This window comes from Nycticebus coucang, chromosome 11 (genome assembly GCF_027406575.1).
Source record: "Nycticebus coucang isolate mNycCou1 chromosome 11, mNycCou1.pri, whole genome shotgun sequence".
NCBI lineage: Eukaryota > Metazoa > Chordata > Mammalia > Primates > Lorisidae > Nycticebus > Nycticebus coucang.
Window position 1 is genome coordinate 76,896,953 of NC_069790.1, and position 14,778 is coordinate 76,911,730.

General features: G+C 36.2%; 1 protein-coding gene across 4 annotated transcripts in view; it reads left to right on the forward strand.

The window, feature by feature from the left end:
• Positions 1-14,778, forward strand: part of KMT2E (lysine methyltransferase 2E (inactive)) — a 109,371-nt gene that overhangs the window by 85,136 nt on the left and 9,457 nt on the right. For all 4 annotated transcript variants that reach the window (XM_053553484.1, XM_053553482.1, XM_053553483.1 and 1 more), the window contains 4 exons: positions 669-933; positions 3,106-3,204; positions 12,454-12,618; positions 12,931-13,239. In XM_053553484.1, coding sequence (XP_053409459.1) covers positions 669-933; positions 3,106-3,204; positions 12,454-12,618; positions 12,931-13,239 — 838 coding nt within the window. The remainder of the gene's footprint in view (positions 1-668; positions 934-3,105; positions 3,205-12,453; positions 12,619-12,930; positions 13,240-14,778) is intronic.

A 14,778-nucleotide genomic window follows, 5' to 3' on the forward strand; every position in this document is an offset into this window, starting at 1 on the left:
TTATATAAAAATTACTTTTAGGCTATGTGTATAAATAAGGTGTATATGAAACATATGTGAATTTTGTGTTTGGACTTTGGTTCCATCCCCAAAATATTTCATTATGTATGTACAAATATTAAAAAAAAACCTAAACACTTCTGTTCCAAAGCATTTCCTATAAGGGATACTCAACCTGTATCTGGTTGGAAATAAACATTTAGGGTGGCACCTGTGGCTCAGTGAGTAGGGCGCTGGCCCCATATACCGAGGGTGGTGGGTTCAAACCCAGCCCCCACCAAACTGCAACACAAAATAGCCTGGCATTATGGTGGGCACCTGTAGTCCCAGCTACTCGGGAGGCTGAGGCAAGAGAATTGCCTAAGCCCAAGAGCTGGAGGTTGCTGTGAGCTATGACGGCACAGCACTCTACTGAGGGCAACAAAGTGAGACTCTGTCTCTAAAAAGAAAGGAAAAGGAAAAGAAATAAACATTTAATTACTACATTGTTTTTATGAGGAAATAAAATTTCTTTTCTGATAGTTTCCAGGAATACAAATTGATGAAAAGTATGTATTGCTTGCAATTAATAGTATACAGTTCTATGGAGTTGTAGTTTTTAAGTAGATTAGAAAATTTCCAGTTTTGTTTTATATCTTAAATAAATATTTAACTGGTTATCTTTTCAGTAAGTACAAGGTGGACTGTGCATGCCTCAAAGAAAACCCGGAGTGCCCTGTTCTAAAACGTAGTTCGGAATCCACGGAAAACATAAATAGTGGTTATGAGACCAGAAGGAAAAAAGGAAAAAAAGAAAAAGATATTTCAAAAGAGAAAGATACACAAAATCAGAACATTACTTTGGATTGTGAAGGAACCACCAACAAAATAAAAAGCCCAGAAAGTAAACAGAGAAAGCTTTCTCCACTGAGACTATCAGTATCAAATAATCAGGTACTGGACTCTGATTGTTGATGAAATGAAATAAATGAAGTAAAATAATTTCAACTTCTTTATAATTGTTTAAAATTTTTAAGTTCATTCTGTTATTTAATGAAATATACTTATAGGTATAAAATACAGATTATGCTAGAATTGGTTGAATTATTATTATTTTTGAGACAGAGTCTCTCTCTGTCACCCTGGGTACAATGGCGTCATCATAGCTCACTGGAAACTCAAATCTCCTGGGCTCATGTAATCTATCCTCTTGCCTCACCCCCGTGAGAGTAGCTAGGACTACAGGCACATGTGACAACACCCAGCTAATTTTTCTGTTTTTGGTAGAGACAGGGCCTTGCTAAGACTCATTTTAAACTCCTGAGTTGAAGCAGTCCTACCTCCTCAGCCTCCCAGAGTGCTAGGATTACAGGTGTGATATGTCTCAGCCAATCTGTTGAGTTATTAAGAAACAGCTCAGTCAGGCTCAGTGCCTGTAGCACAGGGTTACAGCATCAGCCACATACTGAGGCTGACAGGTTCAAACCCAGCCCAGGCCAGCTAAACAACAACTGCAACAAAAAATAGCTGGGCATTGTGGTGCCTGTAGTCCCAGCTACTTGGGGGGCTAGGCAAGAGAATTGCTGAAGCCCAAGAATTTGAGGTTGCTGTGAGCTGTGATGCCACAGTACTCTACTGAGGGTGACATAGTGATACTCTGTCTCAAAAAAAAAAAAAAAAAAGAAAAGAAACAGCTCAGCCAATAAATTTTTGCAGAAGTGAAGACAAGCTTTTCTTAACAGTAATTTTATTTTAGACAGAGTCTCACTTTGTTGCCCTGGGTAGAGTGCCATGGCATTACAGTGCAAAGCAACCTCCAATTTTTGGGCTAAAGCAATTCTCTTGCCTCAGCCTTCCGAGTAGCCGGGACTACAGGCACCCACCACAACGCCTGGCTATTTTTAGAGACGGAGTCTCTTGCTCTTGCTCAGGCAGTCCACGCACCTCTGCCTCCCAGAGTCCTAGGATTACAGGTGTGAGCCACCACACCCAGCCTTAGACTGGTAATTTTAAAATATTTTCCAAGTGGCACTTTTCTTATGTTCTTGATAAGTGTTCTTATTAAAGTCTTAAGCCATAAAATTTTCTTTCCTTAAATATCTGGACATAAGGCAGGTATAGTGGTACACACCTGTGGTCCCAGCTACTTGTGAGGCTTAGGCAAGAGAATTGCTTGAGCTCAGGAGTTTGAAGATGCACTAAGCTATGATGATGCCACTGCATTCAAGCCTAGGTAACAGAGCAAGAAAGACCCTGTCTCTAAAAAATAAATAAAAAAAGACTATGTTTATATATATTTTTTTATTTCTCAAAGGTGTCAGATAATAGCAAATACAGTTTTTGATAGAAAACTCACTAGTAATTTTCAGGGAAGAGTTTTGCCTGTATTTCTGCTCTACTAAGAAATAGTGTATGTCCTCTAAACAAAACAAACTTACAAGGGACCTTTAAATGTGAAAATTAAGGGTTTGCTCATCTCCAAGGCTCTATCTTCTAGGAATAATTTACTTAAGTTTTTAATTGAACAAAAATTTATTGAGCTTTTGGTATTTCCAGTTTTGTGAAATAATTTATATGTTTATGTTTCAGGAAGAACGTAAAAATAAGGCCATGTTGCCTATCATATTTGATGTTGTAGGAACTTTACTGATGAGAGCTTTATTGACAAGAACTTTTAAAAGTGGCCAGGCACAGTGGCTCACACCTGTAATCCCAGTCTCTTGGGAGGCTGAGGCTGGTGAATTGGTTTAGCTGACAAGTTCGAGACCAGCCTGAGCAAAAGCAAGACCCGTCTACTAAAAATAGAAAATCTGAGGCCAGAGGATCGCTTGAGCCCCAGAGTTGCAGGTTCCTTTGAGCTATGATGCCACAGCACTCTGCCAGGGGTTGGCTTAAGACTCTGTCTCAAAAAAAAAAAAAAAAAGACTTTAAAAAGCAAAATTATTTGATTGCATGAGTTTGAAGTTTCTTGTATTAGGAAACCAATTTTAAATTTCTTAAATGAATTTAAGTACATGTGTAATTTTTGTGTGTTGAATTGGTTGTAACTAAAAGATATTTGAACAGTTTAATGTCCTTAAAGATAGAGTAGTAAGTAGTTTCTATAAAGGCACTTCCATCTTTCAGGAACCAGATTTTATTGATGATTTAGAAGAAAAAACTCCCATTAGTAATGAAGTAGAAATGGAATCAGAGGAGCAGATTGCAGAAAGGAAAAGGAAGATGGTAAGTAGGGAAGCCAGTAGTTGCTTTATGCTATCACTTGGGCTTAGTGACAAATGTTCTTCCCATGATAATAATATAGTTGCTGCCTTTTGTTTGACGTTAGTAAATTTGGGGCCCATGATATGCCATTGAGCATTTTTATTTGGCTTTGTCAATATAATTTAAATAAATTTCACTGATCTTTTGTATTTTTATTGGGTGTTCATTAGAGATTTAAGATGTATGACATTTAAAAAATATTTTATGAACATTTTTGAAGCTGAGAACTACTAATAAATTTTAATGCCACAATTACTGCTCAAAATGTCTTTCATTAGCTTAATGTATCTTTTTCTTCATGATTTGATACAGAAAATGGAATTTTAGACCTTAAAATAGCACCAAATACATGGGCTTATGCTAAAGAAGAAAAAGAGAACTGTTTGTTAGCTACTTTTCTGTATTCTCATACTGCTATCATATAGTAAGGATTGGATTTCATTAAAATAAGTTTAGGGTTTATACACATATTTCATGTACTATTTACTTGCGGATGTATTGTCAGTATAAAAACTAGAACAAGATATTTTCTCACAAAATGGTGGTAATTTAGCATTTGACATAATGTTTAGGCCAATTAAAGTATCACAGTATCACTTTGATTGCCCTGAGATTTAAAAATGATTATACAAACCACTTGATACTTATTATAGGTTCTCCCCATTCCCCTTTTTTTTATGCTCCCTCGTGTCCTGATTTCTGGGTTTTCATACTGTATTCCATGGAATTTCAAGTGTCACATATTTAGAAGCGGGATCTAATTTTTAAGTTTGGTCATTGTAAGCCCACTTAATGTGAGTCTGTTTCATCACTTTGATGGTATCTTTATAATATTAATTATTGATGTTCAAAGTTGTAAAAGCAAGGTATTTCACAGCCTTAGGATTTCAGAAACACTGGTCTTGTGAGACAGTGTTGAGATGGTAGAGATAGAAGAAAAGCGAATACAGGAGAAAATACTCGAAGGTTGGTTATGGAGTTAGTTTATGTACCTACAGGAATTATCTTGAACCCATTTCAAGATTTGGAGTATCTAAATTACCTGTACCTACCCAAATTACCCAAGATCCTTCCTGACTATTAATTTTTAATATTGTCCTGTTCATTCCTCGGTTACCCCAACCCTTTATTTGCACTTAAACCTATTGGAACTTTTCAGAAACCAACTTAATCAGTGGTTTCTTTATGGTGGGAGAACCCTTTAAAACTGGCTTTAAGAGCTATAGCACCTGCTTTTGGCGGGGGGGGGATGGGGGTGGAATTACTGGAGTTTGTTCTACTCTCGTACCATAGTTTCATTCAGATTGTATTCTGTTTAAATGTTCTTCAGACAGTGGGGCTACTTTTAAATTATATCCTCCTATCAATGCAGAGAAAGTTAATAGTACTTAGAACATCCTCATTTTGGAATCACAATACACCAGATACTTGTTTGTTGATGTTATACCTGGTGGAACATAGTATGCTATAGTAAAATATAGTACTTCCAAGTGCTTACATTCATTTTAGCATATTCATTCTAGTATCTGACACCTATGAAGCTGCATATTTTTTGTGGGGATAAAATGTGGAAAACTTGGTAAGTGTAAATGTTTATAATTTGGTATTTTAAAAGGATGTGAAATAAAAATCCTTGGCTCTCTGACCTGTAGCCCTCAAAGTCATTGCAATCTTATTATTTCTAATTGATACATTTGCTTTGATGTTTGATTTAATGGACTTTTGGGATATAATCAAATAAGCAAAATGTAAAAGCATATATCCTAATTCCTAAGCAATTAGTATGGTTTTCCCCATAGTATCAATACTGCATTTGGTTTTGAAAAGTTTAAATCTGTTGGTCAGAAAGATAAGGTCAAATCAAAAAATAGCAACTTAAAAGGAACTACCACTAGACAAAATATGGTAGCCACACTATTTAGAAATTTACAGCAAGCTCATTTTAGACTTCCAAACTATTATGATGTATTGGGAGAAACAGGTTGAGTATCCCTCATCCAAAATGCTTGGGACCACGACTGTTTCAGCATTTGGTTTTTGGAATATTTGTGTTATACTTTACATGCAAACATTCAAATTAAAAAATCTGAAATGTTCCTATGAGCATTTCTTTTGGACGTATTAGGTGGACAATCAAAAAGTCTGATTTTTTTTTTTTTTCCACAGCTTTACACAGTTTTATAAAAAGTCTGATTTTTAAAGCATTTCAAATTTTGGATTTGACATGCTCATATAAAAGCTATCAAGTGTATTTAACAGATTGGGATAAGGAGTCAATAATACACTCCTTCCACATAAAACCATGTGATCTCCAAATTTAAATATATAGTTGTCTCCTTTTATTTGTGGGTTTTCAAAGTAGTTACCCGGGGTGGATCAAATTTTGAGAAAAAGAAACTAGATTCATGTAATTTTTATTAAAGTGTATTGTTATAACTGCTTTATCAGTTAATCTTACTGTACTTAATTTATAAAGTAAACTATCATAAGTATGCATGTATAGAAAAAAATATAGTACTGAACACAATATAGTATACTATCTGTGGTTTCAGACTTCCATTGGGAGTTCAGGAACACATCCCCTGCTTTTGTAATATAGCTTGAACAATATGAAATTTAGAATTTTTATCTATGTAAATGAGTTTCACATGCCACTTAAAATGTTAACATTTGCTCAACTACTGTACCAGGGGTTTATGTTTTGGTAATTGGCTTCGTTCTGGGTAGAAGTTGAGACAATGTCCTTGCCTTCACAGGCATTTACAAAAACAATTACAATTCAGCAGTAACTGGTGAAGGAGATATAAACATGAGGGATCAAAGACCATTTCACAGCTCTAGGTAGACTGTACTTGTATTTTTGATACACCTTTTCAGTAGGGTTTAACCAAATACAGATTAACTTGCAGCTAAATTGTATGGAATTTATTTCTCCAGGGGAAATAATCAGTTAAGAGCTATAAACATGTTAAATTCGCTTTGGCTGAGACAATAGGAGGGAGAGAGAAGGTTTAGAGACTATTCACTGATAGAGATTTCATAAAAAAAATACTTATTCAAATCAGTTTGTAGCCAAGACTGAAAAGGCCTTGTCATTAGTTTCATTTTTCTGCACTCCTTTTGACCTACCTTCTGGATTTTTCCATATTTTCTTTTTCCATCCATTATATTTTGTATTTTTTCTTAGTAAGTTACTGTCTATGTACAAAAGCAAACTTGTGGCTCAATTGTACGGCATAAAATGTATGGTTATTGTACATTTCCTCTTTACTAAGAGAATTCTTTGGCAGTCAGTTAGCATTGGTTTGAAAGAATCTTAATGAATCCAGTTAAGGAACTGGAAATAGGCTGTACAGTAGTAGACTGTTTACTCACCTGATTTTAAAATGAGGGTATGACTGAGTGGACTTCCTCTGCATATTAGCTGAGGTTGAGTTGGTTGGCTGTAGTCTTCTGAGATACATACAGAGCATGTAGAAGGGAATCTACTGTTAACAAGCAATCATTTTAAAAATAGCAAACATTGGAGATTTAAATTTTTTTAAAAAAGAGTTGCTCCTTTGCCCCATCTATAGTGGCATGAAAAGAACCTCCATTATTCTTTAGTATTTCCAAAATAATTTTCATTGTAATGTACTTTGGTAATATTTCATGGCTCATTATAATCAGATTGACTAAAATGGAGTACATGGGGGGGGGTTCAAGGTGGTCTTCATATTTAAAAGGACAGAAAATTTGAGAGAGCACAAAATGACATCACAAGGATTGTCACCTTGGTATGAGGTTCCTGGACTTGTCAAGCAATTAGTATATTCCAGAATATCTTAAGAACATTGACCCTCTCCATGAGAGTCAAAGTTTATAGTTTTATTTATTGTCATAGCTCTAGCTCTTCAGGGAGAAAATGCTTAGCTTTTATAAAAGTAGATAGTCAGTACATGTGCAGCCATTTGAGAAAAAATATATGTAGGCCCATACGAACCAAATGAAACTTCCTATAGTTCAGGTAATGACCTGGAGGCTTTGCCCGGGATTCTCCGGAGTTTTCTTAGCTCTCATCCTTCATATCACAAAGCATGGTACAGAAGTCTAATTTGAGATGTTCTGTAAAAAGAAGAGCTCTGTGACCAGTTGGATTTCTTAAAACACTGTACTATATATCCTACACCTTACAGATGATGTGTTTCAAAACTCTTTGAGAAATTGTTCATCAGCATTTCCTAAATTTGCGCACCCTTGTGCCTTTTTTTTTTGGTGGATGGATGACACCTTTGACATCTCATATATTTTTATTCAATGGAACAAACACCCTAGGAAAATATTTTACAGAATGTTATTAATGCCTCCAGAAATGACTTGATTTAGAAATTCACTTTAGAAGATTAAGAGCTTTAATAATAGTAAAATATAATTGAACGTAGTAAATTTCTTGCCTGAAAAATCATGTGTTACTGATCTCCCCTTACAGCATGATTAAGTTGGTGCTGATCAAGAATTTTCTCTGTGGCTTGGCGCCTGTAGCTCAAGCGGCTAAGGCACCTGCCACACACACCAGAGCTGGCTGGTTTGAATCCAGCCCCAGCCTGCCAAACGACAACCACAACCAAAAAATAGCCAGGCGTTGTGGCAGGCACCTGTAGTCCCAGCTACTTGGGAGGCGGAGGCAAGAGAATTGCTTAAGCCCAGGAGTTGGAAGTTGCTGTGAGTTGTGATGCTACAGCAGTCTACCCAGGGCAACAGCTTGAAGCTCTGTCTCAAAAAAAAAAAAAAAAAAAGAATTTTCTCTTTGTGAGGTCCTATTTCTCAGCATAGAGATTAGGAATGTAAAATGAGTAAGGACATCATAGTATTAAATGGTTAAAAGGAACTTGTTTTTTATAGGAATTCTGTTCAAAGTAAATTTATTCAGATTTATCTGTCTTATAAATTCAGGAATACCAAAATCCTTGTTTTAATGCTTCCAGTTACACGTGTTCCAATTAACGGCGATACATGCTTTGTGTAATGTATTAACAATTCTTATCCATTTAATAAAAACTTGAGTGCTCACCATGTGCTTAGAACCATTTGTGGTACTAGGTCAATAAGAGGTCACTGCTCTGGAGATTTATAAAGAATGGGGGTACAGGTAATAAATGAATATGAAAATAGTAAATAGCACCGTGAGGACAAATGAAATCATCATGTGATAGAGGAAACAGAGAAGCAACACAAGCCATACATACTACTTTGGAATGATTTTTATTGGTAACCAATAATCTTATCCATCTTTTAAGATTCATAAATAAAGGCTGGGTATGGTGGCTCACCCCTGTTGTAATCCTAGCACTCTGGAGAGGCCAAGACAAGAGGAGCTCCAGAGTTCGAGACGACCCGGAACAAGAGAGAGACCCCCATCTCTACTGAAAATAGAAAAATTAGCTGGGTTTTGTGGCAGCCACCTATAGTCTCAGCTACTTGAGAGGCTGAGGCAGGAGATTTGCTTGAGCCCAGGAGTTTGAGGTTGCTGCAAGCTAGGCTGACACCACGGCACTCTAACCTGGGCAACAGAGTGAGACACTGTCTCAAAAAAAAAAAAAAAAAAATCATAAATTAATCTCTAATGACTATTTTAAAAGGTCAAGGAAGAATAGTTTTAATAAGGATCTTTTAGTTTGTCTATTTCAAGACCATAGAGTGTGGTCATTTGGCATGTGGGCTTTGACTTTCTCTTTCCTTTAAAAGGTAGTTGGTTTTTTTGAGACAGAGCCTCACTTTGTCGCCCTCAGTAAAGTTCAAAGCTTTTTCTCCATGTGTCGAATAGGAAACTTGGACAACACAGTCTCTGTAATCTTTCCCAACTATAGTTACTTACATAATTTCAAATTTTTAGTCCCTTTATACTTTGAAGCACATAGTTAGATAGAAATTCTCAAAATACCCACCCCTGAAGTGATGGGGATATTATCAAATGCTTTCTTCTGCATATAGGAAATTATAATACTCTGTCTTTACTCTTTTAAAAGCATAAACTATGATGTCATGAACACAAGATATATCATGGAAGACCTCACACACTTTAGTACCCAGCACTCCGGTACTAACAGTGTCAAAAAACCATGCAGTATTCCTAACAGGAGTCCTGTCTAATTCTAATTCTGTATCAAAATCTATGAATTGCCTAGCTCACAGGAAATAAGGTGGCTTTGAGTTATAGACGTCATGGCTTAGAATGAGTCATGTTTATATAACATATAGGTCATAGCAGTAGCCTCATGTGAGAAGTATAAGTTACATCTAGTACAGGTGTTAGGGGCTATGGAAAGTCTACTGGACTTAACTAGGACTCTTAAATTTCTCTAATCCTCTACACAGTCAGCTCTAACTACCTCAAGCTAGATACAACTTTCCAGTTAGATCTATAAAATGCATGGCAAATTTTCAGTCATTAAATATCATGTACCTGTTACGTGTCACAGAAGGTATTGAGATGCAATGGCAAATACAAAAGCTGAATGAAATATGAACCTTTGGGAATTTTAAAGTAGATCAGTTAGACCTGGCACAGTGGCTTACACCTGTAATCCCACCCAGCACTCTGGGAGGCCAAGGCGGGGTGGACTGCTTGAGCTGAGGAGTTTGAGACCAGCCTGAGCAAGATCAAGACGCCATCTCTACTAAAACCAGAAAGATTAGCCAGATGTTGTGGGGGGTGCCTTGTAGTCCCAGCTACTCAGGAGGCTGAGCAAGAGGATTGCTTGAGCCCAAGACTTTGAGGTTGCTGTGAGCCCTGATGCCATAGCACTCTAGCCAGAGTGATAGTAAGACTGTCTCCAAAAACACACACACACACACACACAAAAACCAACAATAGATAGGTGAACAATGTATAAGTCAGGCATATTTATATTCCCAAACATTTATGTTTATTCTTTTAGAGGTTTGGTAATGTAGGAAGAGTTATGCTTTATTTTGCTTTATGTTACATAGTGTCAGTAGTGGTTAATTGGAAGGAAAAGTAAATTAGTTCTGGGTGTGACATAGCTACAATAGGGACTTTACCTAACAAATGCAAAATTGTAACCTAATTGTTTATACTCTCACATTAATCTGAAATTTTAGAAAAAGTAAATTAGGAAGCCAGGAAACTTGCACAGTACTTATGGCTCTATGAGTGAGTCACTTAAGTCTTGTTTCTTCAGAAGTTTAGGACTTTTTGTGGGGCGGGGTAGGGGGGGACAGGGTTTTGTCTGTCACCCAGGCTGGAACGCAGTGGCATGACTGTAGCTCACAGCAGCCTTGAACTCTTGGGCTCAAGCGACCCTGCTGTAGCTTCCAAAAATGCTGGCATTACACGCATGAGCCACCACACCTAACCAAGGACTACATTAAGATATTGACCAGCTTTAATAGATTATGAACCATTTCTAAACAGAGAATTTTGCTTTGACTACTGGTTAATTATGCTGTTTATAAGGGAGTTCAAGTTTTAACTGAATGAGTTTGAATCTTTACATCATATAATTTATCTCTGACCCTCACTTCCAACATCAAAAACGAGAATATTGGGCTATGCTGGAGAACTTTATCTTGGCTTAAATTCATACTACTTTCAGAAGATCAGGTTACTAATACAGAAAAGTATCTTCTATAGGTGCCTGCCTTGTGAGTGATTTTTTGCTAAGTTTGTTTCTTCTAGAAAAATATAGTTTCACCAAATTAAAAAAAGAAAAAGTTTTAAAAGAAGTAGCCACAGTAATTTATTCCTCTCCCCCACCAAGTTCAATAAGTGAAATAATTATGAAAATTACCTTTTTAAGTAATTTGAGATTTCTCAATTTAGGGATTTAAAGAAGCCCTGATAAATGGATGAAGGGTTTTTCATAAAGAGGCATATGACAAAAAAGGGTCAAATAAGGTAATTTAAAGACTAGAGATATGGGATTGTCCAAGGAAGGAATTCAGCTTTAAAATTTCCAGTTCCAATGAAGACTGCCTTTTGCCTGTGCTGTTTTAGTGTTTGTCCATCCCAGATCAGGAGAACTAAGATGTATCCATGAACAAGTAACCTTACCTCTTTGGACCTCAGTTTCCACAGTGTCACATTTGCAGTATTGCTGTAACAAATTAGAAACTTAGAAGTAATGAGAGTTTTGTTGACATTACTTTTGTTCTCTTGATGATTGTAACAAAGAAAAAACAGGAAAGAGTAAGGAGTAGCTTCTAGAGTGTAGGTATCTTGATGCTTGAAGCTCCAATATTGAGAAGACTATAGCAGCCAGACCTTGAGTTTCTGATCTTTCTTTCTTTCTTCCCCACATCGATGACAATAGAGGAGGAAAGACAAATGGATCTGAGCCTCAGGACTTGGTTCTTTTGGAGAACTGGACAGTTGATGGACATGCTTCCTGGTTCTGGTTGAGAGCTGAAGCATTTGCCAGCCCCACTGGTCAAGGCTGTGGGTCTTGCTGTTAATGTTATCTATCCAAAGAGAACTGATGCTCAGAGGAACTCTTGCTGTTCCTCAGTCCCTGCCTGTCTTGAACTGTCAGCGTAAGACAGGAAGAGCAGAAGGTAGAGGAATGCTTTATAAGAATTATAATGGAGGGCAAGTGGGCTAAAAGTAGAAATAATAAGCATAGAGTGCCTACTGTATTTTAAAGTACTGTTTGAAAACCTCACATTTTCTATTTGAACTCAATAGCTATCTGTTGAAGTGTAAGTATTATAGTCTCAGAACGATTAACTTGCTTAGGATCACAGAGATACTGAGACTGGTAGAGTCATGATTTGAACCTAAGATTTTACCCCACAACACTTGTCACTATATGTCAATAATATATTTTCACTCCTAAAGTGGATATGAATTTTATCTTTTCAATATATCATCCCCTTAGGAATTCTGAATCGTTTTTAAAAAAGAGGCTGGCTTCTCTATTATTAAGGGAAAGATTTTCAGTTTGGTCAAGCAAGTAGTTCTGGGGGATATTTGTTTTGTTTTACCCTTATCATTCAGGGTAACAATCAGAAATGTTTATAATGATAGGACTTACTAAAATGATGTTTGGGATTCTGAAAGATCTTGAGTATAAATGTTCTTCTCCCTATTTATCAGCAATAGAAGTATTTTGCTAACAGCACCATGACAATTACTTTTTAAATTTGCCATGAACATATGGACTGCTGAATTTCACTTGTATGCAGTGATATTTGTCACTTTAAATTTCATAGACAAGAGAAGAAAGGAAAATGGAAGCAATTTTGCAAGCTTTTGCCAGACTTGAAAAAAGAGAGAAGAGAAGAGAACAAGCCTTGGAAAGGATCAGCACAGCCAAAACTGAAGTTAAAACTGAATGTAAAGATGCACAGATTGTCAGTGATGCTGAAGTTATTCAGGTATTATTCAGGTCTTGTTTTATTTTCATACTTACACAAATAAAATTTCCACACATGATCTGATTATATCTATAAAGAATTTTAAATAATGCCTATTGGCTTAATAGCATTTTTCAAATCCTGTGGGAATTTAAGCTTGAGATATAAGACTGTACTTGCTTTGTTCTTGAGATAGAAGTTACCAAATTTTTAATTATGTCAATTTATTATATATCACAATTCGTAGAAATTCTGGGAGGTTAGCTTCTGAAGCAAATTAATGCTGTTATATTTGAACTTATATAAGTTCCATTCTCTTGTATTTTGAATTAGGAACAAGCAAAAGAAGAAACTGCTAGCAAGCCAACTCCTGCCAAAGTTAACAGAACTAAACAGAGAAAAAGTTTTTCCCGAAGTAGGACTCACATTGGACAGCAGCGTCGGAGACACAGAACTGTCAGCATGTGTTCAGATATCCAGCCGTCTTCTCCTGATATAGAAGTTACTTCGCAACAAAATGACACTGAAAATACTGTACTTACAATAGAACCAGAAACTGAAACTGCATTAGCAGAAATAATTACTGAAACTGAAGCTCCAGCACTTAATAAATGTCCTACCAAGTACCCCAAAACAAAGAAGGTATGATTCTTAAAAAATATAAGAACTGTTCCTAACAGTATCCTAAAGATTAAATAATCATAATAGTGTTAAAAATTTCAATTTATAACAAAATAGGAGGCAAAGTTTTATACTTGCAGACTTCTTTTAAACCAAGAATGAAAATTGCAGAACTATAAAAAAGTTAATATAGATGTTTGCATTATCAGGACTTTTACTATTGCAATTTATGATTTCTTTATATAAGTTTGCCTGCCTTATGTACAAAATACATACTTCTCTGAACTGGTTGAAGATGTATTATCCTTTATTGTTTGTAATTTTTATTGTGTATTTTTTATAAATTGCTTTATATAAGTAGATTATAAGAATTAAGTGTGAAGAAGGTACTACTATGGAAATTTATAAGGAAGAGTAAGTTTTAGACCAAACGGTTAATAAAAATCTTTGAGAAAGTGTTAGGCTTGGCTCAGTGCTTGTAGCACAGTGGTTATGGCACCAGCCACATATGCCAAAGTTGGCAGATTCAAACCCAGCCCAGGCCAGCTAATCTACAATGACAACTGCAACAAAAAAATATCTGGGCATTGTGGTGGGTGCCTGTAGTCCCAGCTACTTGGGAAGCTGAGGCAAGAGAATCGCTTGAATCCAAGAGTTTGAGGTTGCTGTGAGCTGTGACTCCACAGCACTCTAAGAAAAACTGAAGCAATTATGGGAAAGTATTCACTGAATTAAACCAGACTGAGCTTTTCAGATTAGAAAAAAACAGAACATCCTGTACAACTTTTCTTTTTTCCCTACTCTGACTATGGCAGAGTGGGGCAGAGACACTAAGTGGTAATCATTAGGCTCTTTGGGGAAAAGGGTAGATCATCAATGCATCTTTCTCATACACTTCTGTAACAAAGTGCTTTGAAGATTCATTTATTTGTTCTTGCACAATTCAGTTACTGTAGGGATGCTGCCAAACCAAAAGAAATATATTTTGAAAAATTCTAGTATGAACCCAGGATTACATTTTAATAGCAAAGGTTATAGATTATTCGTTTGCTACAGAGTCACGGGCTTCAGTAGAAGATCAAAACACTGCGAATTCTATGTTCTCCTTACAGCACCACATAATATAAGCAAGAAAGCAAGCCAATATTTGCCTTTAAATAATGGGCATTATTTTTGCCTATTGTAGAACAACAACAAAAAAATTCCAACTTTTCTTTATGATGTGAAAAGAAAAACCTCAGGTTTAAAAGAAGTGAGACTACTTTCTTGATTCCAAGTGGGACATAATCCCTACACTTTATTAAATGACCATTGTGGTGCTGTACAATTATTTAAATCCCTGTTCTGAGATAGGGGCTCCTATTATCTCCCTCACCTGAGATGTAAGCTTCTTCTATATCCTATCTGAGTCAGTAAAAAAAACCCCTCTTGCCTATTGGGTTTTGCTTATGATATTCTGTTAACTTAAACATCATATCGTTTGACAGAGTAGCAGATTATCATCATTTCCCCAAAGGGCTTGTTCAGTCTAAAATGTCGTAGGACACATATCACTTCTTC